Consider the following 10790-nt stretch of genomic DNA (forward strand, 5'->3'; position numbering starts at 1 on the left):
TTTTCTCACTTTCACTCTGATATTTGTTCCCGCTCCCACACTCATCCCGAGGGACTTAGATCACAACTCCACACATAATTTAATTCAAACTTTTACTTACTTGTTGAATTATAAATAGCTTGAATCATGTTGTCACCGACCATACAGTAGTTTCTCCATTTTATGTTTTGTGAGCCGGAATGATCTTCTATCTATGATATATTTACTTCAAAATACCACAATTAATGCACAAGGTATTACATTGAATATAGCTTATGTGACATATTCACTTTAAAATGTAAATACTAATATATTACATCAAAATATAGCATTATTAAAATGTAACATTACAACACACACTATTAATTACTCAGCATAGAACTACATTTTTTTATTACCATTAAATTAGTTGATTTAATAGCGTATATCTACACAAATATGTCCCAGCTAGCTGCTTTGATTACCAAAACAGACACACGGAACCTCCATGATTTTGGCAGCCTATCATGACACGTGTCATCTCAGGGTTAGACAGCACGACTCCCACTAGGCCATTTATTTATTACAAGAATAAAGAATAAAATTCTATCCTTCCTTTTTGTCTTTAGCCCACATAGAATGAATTTTATGTACTACTATACTCTACTGCTACTGGTGGTAGGATTTTTTATTAATGTATAATACTACTGTACTATATATATTTATTTAATAATTTATATTCCATTATATATACTAGTGTGTACTGTGTGAGATAGGTTAAGCAAAACTTGGCCTCCAAGTTGTGTCTGTCTGTAAAAGCTGAGTAAGGAAATGGAGAAAGCAGTGGTAAAAGATTCAAGGTTCAAGAGGGTGTGTGTGTTCTGTGGCAGCAGTTTTGGCAAGAGAAATTGCTACAAAGATGCGGCCATTGAGTTAGGCCAAGAGCTGGTATACATTATATATATATATATATGTATGTATATGTGTATGTATCTACATTTTTTTGAATTTCAATCTTTTATTTACATGAGTTTTAAGAGTTGTGCGTGTTTCTCTGTGCAAAGGTGTCAAGAAGGCTGGATCTTGTGTATGGAGGAGGGAGTATTGGGCTAATGGGTTTGGTTTCTCAAGCTGTTCATCATGGTGGAGGACATGTTCTTGGGTATATATATGTGTGTGTGTGTGTGTGTGTGTGTGTGTATATATATATATATATATATATGTAATGTTGAAATTTAAATTTGATTTTTTTTGGTCCACAGGATCATACCCAGAACTCTGATGTCTAAGGAGGTGCACAAATCTCTCTTGGGTTACTTTCGCTTTCTTCATATATATTTTGGGGTTTTGTATTTATAGTGCCATAGTGTGTGGACTTGGTGTTCTTCGGCTTCAAAAATGGGGTGGGTGTGTGTGTGTGTGGGTGGTTAATTTTGTGCTTTTTATGGAGTCACAGATTACTGGGGAAACTGTTGGTGAGGTAAAACCAGTAGCTGACATGCACCAGAGGAAAGCTGAGATGGCTCGCCACTCCGATTGTTTCATTGCCTTACCAGGTCCCATCCCCTGTATATTCACACACACACACACACACTTCAGATTAAGGTCTTAGCTAGCTCAATGGACTTCTGTTTCTCTCTCTACTTGATAATTGCACAGGTGGGTATGGAACTCTGGAGGAGTTATTGGAAGTCATTGCTTGGGCTCAACTGGGTATTCATGACAAGCCTGTAAGCACACACACACACACACATATATATAAATATACACACACTCACACACACACATACTGATATAAAGATGGAGACTCAAATCAATCATACCCATTTATAAAAGTACTATTAGTGATATAATGCGTTTTTTTCTGAAATTTGGCAGGTGGGTTTGCTTAATGTTGATGGTTACTACAACAACCTTCTCACTTTCATTGATAAAGCTGTAGATGATGGGTTCATCAAGCCCTCTCAGCGTCACATCTTCGTCTCTGCCCCAAACGCCAAAGAACTTGTTCAAAAACTTGAGGTGGGTGTTTCTTCATTTTCAATTTTCTTTTCATTTCTAGGGGGAAATTAAATGTGAAATTTAAATTTCAAAAATTTGATGTGGGTGTTTCTAGATTTTCAATTTCATTTCCCTTTCTTTTTTTCAAAAATTCAAGTTAATTTATTTCAACAATTTGTACATTTGACTTTTTTTGTAAGAAGAAAGAATCTTCACAGATTACCATACATACCAGTGTCTTCATCATTTTTCTTTATTGATTTGTGAGTGTTTGTTTGTTTGTTTGTTTGTATATACATACATACATACATATATATATATACACACACACATATGATGTTCATTTGTATATACTTTGATTAATAGGAGTACGTGCCTGTGCGTGAAGGAGTGATTGCAAAGGTAAAGTGGGAGGTTGAGCAACAACAACCACAGCAACAGGTGGTGGGCTTCAATGCTTTGCAACAGACTGCAGAGATTGCTCTGTAAAGACCAGAGACAAAGACAAACATATATATATATATATATATGAAAAAAAGACAAGAAAAAGTGTTTTTGGGCTGATCCTCTCTCTCTCTCTCTCTCTCTCTATATATATATATATATGTTTGTGATTTTTGGGTAGTATGCATTGTGATGGTCCTGGCCATACACTGACCAGAAACACTAGAATGGTATGGTAGACATGAAAGGCCAGGACAGAAAGAAAGAACAAACATGAAATGAAATGTGTTTTGGTTATATATATATATATGTGTATGTATTTTGTAACTGCAAAAAGTGCTTTAATCTGCATGTATATCTGAGACTTCGGAATATATCTATATATGCTAATTGCTTAATTATGGTATTTGTGTGTGTGTGTGTATATATATATGGTGCATATATATATATATATATATATCTTATTGTATGTGTGATTTGTGATGATAAATAGAAAGAGAACAAAGGGTAAAGAACAAAAAGTTTGGGGCAGCTTTGTTCTGTGATCTGTTCTCTGTTCTCTGTTCTGATCTGATCTATGTGATGTATATAATGCTCGTAGAGCAATGAGCATGCCTTGTGTCTGCCTGGACTGGACTGGACTGGCTTACTATTGTCTTAAGGTAATGTTATGGTGTATGATGGTTCATGTGTTTGCATCACATCTGGCCCTTGAAATAGTTAGATGTGGGTCAAATGCACTTTTAACTCCTCTTTCCTTTCCTTTCCTTTCCTTCTGAATATATATGTGTGAGAGAGAGAGAAAAGAGAATTGGGTGGCTATTGGCTATATAACCTGTAGAGGTCAAGTTTGGTTATGAACTTTGGACTTGCTGGGTAGAAGTTAGACTGTACTAGGGCTCATTTACTGGGATGGGTGTTTTTTTACTGTTGCTGGGGGCTGTTTGTTTTGACTTTTTTTCACCCCTGGAGGGAGAGAGGGAGAAAGAGAGACTGAAATGATGGCCCCGAAAGCGAAAATGAAGTGACCAATCATGGCGGACCTAACGAACCACCAAAAGCAGCTTTAGTGAATTGGCCGCACCCGCCTAGTCCCCCCCCCCCCCTCTCTCTCTCTCTCTCTCTCTCTCTCTCTCTACATAAACACTATAATGTTTGTACATACACACTATAATGTTTGTATATCTGAGTTTTTGAAAATGGGTTTTAAAAATTAATGGGTTTTAAAAATTAAACCAAGTCCTAAATTCTCGTAATTTTTATATTAATAGATAATAAGTGAATGTTGAAAGCCCGTGTGTGATTTAATTTGAAGGCAAGTGGAACAAAACATGTTTAAAGTTCTTTTTAATGTTTCATTTGTTTGAATGTAAAATATTTTTTTTAAAAAATGTTTTTTTAAAAAAGTAAAATATTTTTTTATTTTTACTCTGTCGGTATTTAATAAAGGTTTACTTCAGGGTTGATGTCAAGTCTATTGGGTGGGACATATAAAATGACTTGTCGAAAATTGATAGGTAAATTATTTTTGTTAAATTTTAATATTTTTTTTCTTCGTAAATATTTTTCAACAACCAAACACAAAAAAAATTAAAAAGAATATTTTACGTCCAAATAAACGACGAAACATTAATATAAAAAATTCCTTTGATAAAAGTATTACATTATTACTATTATTATTATTATTATTATTATTAACTGATTGATAATATAAATCCACCACTAATTAAGAGCTTTTGAAACATAATGAAAAAAATGGACAGGTTTATTCTCTTCTCTTTCCTTCCATTGATCCTTTTTTTTTTGGTCAGAAAATCGAAGCAACAGATAATTTCGAAAAGGGAGATTGTTCTCTTTTACAACTACATTGATCCCCCTTTTTTTTTTTTTTTTTCGCGCTTCCATTGACCCTTTTACCACTACATTGATCAGACAAGGGAGATTGTTCTCTTTTTACCCTTTCCGTCCTTTTTCTCTCCTCCATATTCCTTCTCCTAATTTTGAAGAACACCGGATAATGGTACTTGCTCAAATCAAAATTAAAGTGCGTAAAGTGACAAGTTTTGGTTTACTTAGAAACTTTTGGACGTGGTCCAGCCTTAGTTTGCTACAAGTAACTATGGCCTAGTGCTTAATTGATGGATACCAAGATATAGATTTGAGGAACATGAAAAGAAAGATGCAGATTCCATCTCTATCTAGATGGCCCTCAAATCCTCAATGTCAACTCTTTCAGGCCCAAAACCCCTCATCCTCACATCCTAAAAATTTCTCATAGGACAAAAAGAAAAAAGAACGAGAATAAAACAGTTCCATGGAATCTTTCCATCCGTTGTTGTCGTTGCAATTCAAATAAATAAAATCTAATAAGAACTCTTTATTAGTAGAGCATAAGGGTAGATTCTTACAATTTTTTAAGTGTTTCACTATGTCACAATATTCTTTAAATTTTTTCCATATTTTGACATTTGTATTATTTTCCTATCCTAGTGTTTTACTGCGTTGCCAAGTTCTATGCCAAGAGGTAATTAATACCATAACCAGATGGTGCTTTAGAATTATTGAGAAAAAGATTACCTCAAATTTCAATTTTTTTTTTTTTTTTTTTTTTTTTTTTTTCAATTCAAATTTTAAGATACCAATTTCACGCTCCATATGCAACATTTCTTTTTTTCTAAGCAAACAACAACAAACACAGCACCCCAATTACAAAGAACCAGCCAAGCAGTCCTGCCTAGCTTTCAAAAGCAACCTCCCTGGGATGCTAGTTATAATTTGATCCTCCTACAAAAAAGGTTTTGAAAGCCTTGCTTCATGAGCAAGGCCATTTGCTTTCCCAATAACATGAGCTATCTTTGCCTCCGGGAAACATCTCAAAGCGTTTTGGATATCAAAGATAATTGAAGAAATTTCAACCGGACAAACCCGAGCTACCAACACAGCCTCAAAAATCGTAGACGAATCCGTTTCAAAACATATCCTCTGAAAATGAAATCTCCTAGCCAGTAAAACGGCTGCCCTCTGTAGACACTAAAATTTTAGTGGTGTACACACAAACTTTGTAAACCGCAAATAAGAACAAAATTGGGAGCAATAGAATATTTTATTAATTTATAAAGATGGAGTACAATCCTCTGTAATAATATTCCAAAAAATAAGGTCCTCTGATTCGATCTCCTTTTTGGTTGGTTGGATCCAAGGGCTGCACGAGCTTAATCTTGAATCACCGTGAAATTTGGATAAAGAACGGCACGTTTTTGGCTGTGCTTGCTGTTGATCATCGTGGAATTTGGATGAAGAATGATACGATTTGATGTGCTTGTTGTTCTTCATCTTCAGAGAGGATTTGTTGAATTTGGTGAAGAATGGCACAACTTTGGATGTGCTTGGTGTTCTTCGCCTTCAGGTTTGCCCTCTAGATTTCTGATTCCCTCAATTTCTGGACCTTCTGGATTTCTGAGTCTCTGGATTTTTCGACTCTGAATTTGTGTCCCTTCTGGATTTCTGAGTCTTTAGATTTCTGGACTCTGAATTTGTGTCCCATTCCTCCTTCATCCAGGCCTCTATTTATAAGCTTCCTGGATTAATAGGATGATGACACGTGTCTTCTCCTGATAAGGAAAAAATCATAACTGGGCCGGTTATATTATGATAATTATCCTTAAAAATAATTATTCCAAATATATATTTTTAGGAATAATTATCTTTCCATTAATCATCTGGGATGGGCTAATTAAATAATTTAAGTAGACCAAACTTGGGCCAATTAAATAACTTAATTAAACATTGACCTATATTTAATGGATCAATTTGTCAAAATAAAAGTCCATTAAAATTTTCGTGTCTACAAATTGCCCCCACTTCGAGTCCCATGTTTGACAGAACTTGTCTCCTTTTTCAAGTGGGACTTGAAGTATCCAACTTGGTCTTTGAACTGTAAAAAGCTTTCCTATCCAACTTTGGATTATAAGATTTCCTTTTTCCCTTTTCTATTCAACTTTGGATTAGAATTTTACTTTCCTTTTTTTTTTTCTTTTTTTTTTTTTTTGGAACTGAATTATACAAATCCCAGTACAAATAGGAGATATTTTATTGCTTTCCTTTTTTTTTTTCCTCTTTTTTTTTTCACGGATTTTTTTTTTCTTTTTTCTTTCCTTGTGTTTTTTTTTTTCCTCTCTTTTTTTTTTTTTTTTTTTTTTCCCTCTTTTTCCTTTCTTTTTTTTCACGATTTTTTTTTTCCCTTCCTTTATTTATTTTTTGAAGGGCTTGATTGCGTATAACAACTTGATTTTGCCAGTTGTAGCAGAAATTGAAATCGTCCTTTTAGACAACACCGATCGAGCTTCAAATTTGTTTGTTGTTCCATCATGGTGGTATTCAAGTGTTTTATGAAGCAAAAGATGACTATCTTAGAGAGCAAAAATAGTCGAAGAAACCAAGGAACCACATTAAACGTATCCGACTCACTTCTCAGTCGCAATGCCATTCATATGTCTGATCTTGATAATGAACATTGTTCTTCTCATTGGACACGCAAGGCTACAGGCGACCTCACCAACTTTGGTCTTGATCAGATTAACGAAGAATCAATTGTCTCATCATGGAGTATTCTCTGTATACTTTCTGCTGAATTGCCACACACAGAACTATATTGGAAGTGGTTAGAAGATGTCTTGGCACGTTTCCATGACTTTCTATCAAAACAACTATATGGTGCTCTATTTGCCTCCCTATTTTCATATGATCACCATAAAGATGTATTCAAAGCATTCCTTGAATGTTGGTGCCCAGCCACTAATATTCTTCATAGTTCTATCGGCAAGCTAAATTTTTTCTTCAACGTTTCAGCAGAAAGCCAACTTCTTTTTCAGCAATACCTCGACGGCAAGCAAAATTTTTCTTCAATGACACCTCAACGGAAAGCCAAATTTCTCTTTCAGCAATACGTCGGCGGCGAGCAGAACGACACCTTAACGGAAAACCAAATTTCTCTTTCAACAATACATCGGCGGTGAGCAAATATATTTTAGCAATACCTTGACGGAAAGCCAAAATTTTCTTTTAGCAACACCTCGACGGCGAGCAAAACTTTTTATTTCAACGACACTTCAGTGGTGAGTCAAAATTTTGTTGCAACAACACCTTGGTGATGAACCAGATTATTTAGCGACGCCTTGGCGGCAAACAAAATTTCTCTTTCAACAATACCTCGGCGATGAGCAAAAATTTTCGAGGCAGCTACAGTCTAGCAATGAACCAATTTATTTCTTCCTAGCTACACTTTGCCGGATCAAAATTTCTTTTATAACTACAACTATGACGACAGACCAAAATTCTTCTTTGTAATTACACTTTGGCGGCAAGCCAAATTACTTCCTTGCAGCTATACTTTGGTGGCGTGCCAAGTTGACAGGTGTGACGAGCACTTTTTGATATCATATGATGAGTGACTTTGCCATTTTGCAACTTTGAGGAGTTTTTTTTTTTTTTTTTTTTAATTTTTATATGGTGGACTGAACTTGGAACAGGCCTCCAAGATGCCTACGTTACGTGCCCTGAACAGGGATCAAGTCATCACGCAGTTCAATTTTTTTCTTCTTCCAGACAGTTTATACTCGTATCAAAGAGTTCTTGAATTTTTTTTTTTTGTTTGTCCAGGTAGACAGTTTAAACTCGTATCAAGGAATTCTTGATTTTTTTTTTTTTTCAGATAGACAATTTAAACTCGTGTCAAGGAGTGTCATTTTTTTTTTTGGGAGACAGTTTAAACTCGTGTCAACGAGTGTCATTTTTTTTTTTTTTTTTTGGGAGACAGTTTAAACTCGTGTCAAGGAGTGTCATCGATAATTTAGGCTTGTATCTGGGAGCACTTCAATTTTTATTATTCTTCAACTTTGCAAGAATCAGACGGCAATCCAAACCTATGTTGAAGGCTATGCACTATCTCATCATCACTTTGAGGATTTTTTTCTTGGTTTCCTTGACTTAATGCCCCCTGTGATTTAGCACTTTCGGTTAAAGTCATTGTTGTAGCATGGTGCGTTTCTTGATGCAAGTCTCTCGAGTTGATGCTTATAATGAAAGATGATGCTACTTTGTCATCGAGTTAAAAAATATATTGTCTTCTTCTTCGGACTCACTTCCCTCATCTTCTTGAAGGTTATCGGGTATATCTGGAACATCTTTCCTAATACCATGATTTTCCATGCTAAGCTCCATGTCGTGGGCTCGAGTAACAAGCTCTTTAAATGTGCGTGGCTTAATTCCTTGTAGGAAGTAAAGAAGTGCCCAGCATATGCCTTGCATACATGCTTCAACTGCAGAAATTTCAGATAAACGATCCTTGCAGTCAAGACTTAGAGCTCGCCAACGGTTGATGTAGTTAACCACGGGTTTATCCTTCATTTGTTTTGTGTTTGTAAGCTCCAGTATACTTACAGTACGACGAGTGTTGTAGAAACGGTTGAGAAATTCTCATTCCATGTGCTCCCAACTGTCAATACCTCTAGCTTTGAGGTCTGTGTACCAATCAAATGCATTCCCTTTAAGGGAACGAATGAATTGCTTGATAAGGAGATCTCTATTTGCATCAGCATTGCCGCAAGTTTCTACAAAGTGTGCAACATGTTGCTTAGGATTGTCTTTTCCGTCAAATTGTTGAAGCTTTGGAGGTTGATACCCAATTGGCATTTTTAAGATGTCAATTCTTTCTGTGTAAGGCTTTGAGTACATGCGAGCACTTTGAGGAACGCCACTGTATTGTTCTCTTATGCAATTCACTATCATGTCTTGAAGTTGTTGGATGGAAAGTGCGGTGACGGAGGCAGCTTCAATTGTTGGATTAACGGATATGTCATTTTGATTGTCAATTGGAGTGGTCTCTGGAATGGAATTAGAATGAGGAATTCGGCCTTTGCTTGACTCAGCATTTTCGTCACGCAATTTTAACTTTTCTGTCAGCGAGGCAATTTTTAGATCTTACTCCTTGAGAGAATGTTATAATCTTTCGATTGCACGGACCATAGTCGTCAATTGCTCTTCGTATGAAGTAGTACTCGTCATCATGACTGGCATAGTGACGGAGTTAGAAAAAATCTTTGGCCTTGAGTGAACCAGCCTTGAACTTGAACTTGTGACTGGAGCAACCTTTGAGGTTATAGGAACCTTCTTCCTTGCCCCCAGTGAGGTGAAGGCAGTATGAGTTTAAGTTGTTACTTTGACAGATTTGGCAGAATTGACTCTCATCGTATCATGCTGTCTTTTGGCAGGAACAGATGATTTGACCGTGCTCTATATCATTGAACTTGCAGAGGTGTTTGTACCACTTGACGAAGTTGCAACCTTCTTGCCACCTTTTGTGATGGTATTGATGTTGTCCGTCATAACCGCGATGTTTTTGGTGGTATTCTTACTCTTTGTCTGAATCTTATTGGATGTCATAGAATCTGGCGATGAATTTGTTTAGGATTTTATGTAGGAAAAATAGATGAGAGGCAGAGGATGCCCCACTGGGCGTGCCAGAAATTTGTACAAACAAATTTTGTAAACTGCAAATAAGAACAAAATTGGGAGCAAATAGAATATTTTATTAATTTATAAAGATGGAGTACAATCCTCTGTAATAATATTCCAAAAAATAAGGTCCTCTGATTTGGTTGGATCTAAGGGCTGCACGAGCTTGATCTTGAATCACCGTAGAATTTGGATGAAGAACGGCATGTTTTTGGCTGTGCTTATTGTTGATCATCGTGGAATTTGGATGAAGAATGACACGAAATCCAGAAATCCAGAGGCTCAGAAATTTAGGACACACAAATTCAGAAATCCAGAAGGTCCAGAAATTCAGACACAAATTCAGAAATCCAGAAGGTCAAGAAATTCAGACACAAATTCAGAATTCTAGAGAGAAATATAGAAACTCTGCCCAAAAGCGAAGAACACCAAGCACATCAAATCGTGCCGTTCTTCATCAAATTTCACGGTGATCAACAACAAGCACATCAAATCGTGCCGTTCTTCATCCAAATTCGACGGTGATTTAAGATCAAGCTCATGCAGCCCTTGAATCCAACCAATAAAGGAGATCGAATCAGAGGACCTTATTCTGTGTAAAGAATATTATTACAGAGGATTGTACTCCAAGTTTTATAAATTAATAAAATATTATTTTTGCCCCTATTTTGGTCTTATTTGCAGAATACAAAATTTGTGTGTACACCCTCAAAACATATGCCTCAACCATAAGTGAGGATGCAACTGGGAATTTTTTCAAGACCACCATTTGAATAATGCTGCCATGATGATCCCTAAACACAACCCCCCCTCCTGCAAGCCAATCAGAACTCCAAAAAGCTGTATCCACATTACATTTTACCACATAAACAGGA

The 10790-nt window shown here is 36.0% G+C and overlaps 1 protein-coding gene across 1 annotated transcript; it reads left to right on the plus strand.

Moving 5' to 3' along the window:
• The first annotated feature begins 759 nt into the window (after nucleotides 1–759).
• On the plus strand, nucleotides 760–2706 carry LOC132298862 (cytokinin riboside 5'-monophosphate phosphoribohydrolase LOG5). The gene is given in 7 exon segments (XM_059795193.1): nucleotides 760–906; nucleotides 1023–1130; nucleotides 1132–1251; nucleotides 1415–1514; nucleotides 1618–1688; nucleotides 1837–1980; nucleotides 2326–2706. Coding segments are annotated over 7 exon segments (783 nt in total). The 5' UTR covers nucleotides 760–789; the 3' UTR covers nucleotides 2449–2706.
• Nucleotides 2707–10790: the final 8084 nt, after the last annotated feature.

The sequence above is a fragment of the Cornus florida genome, unplaced genomic scaffold (assembly GCF_030987335.1).
Source record: "Cornus florida cultivar Cherokee Brave unplaced genomic scaffold, ASM3098733v1 CherokeeBrave_3.0.0_Hap2_Chr03, whole genome shotgun sequence".
NCBI classification, from domain to species: domain Eukaryota; kingdom Viridiplantae; phylum Streptophyta; class Magnoliopsida; order Cornales; family Cornaceae; genus Cornus; species Cornus florida.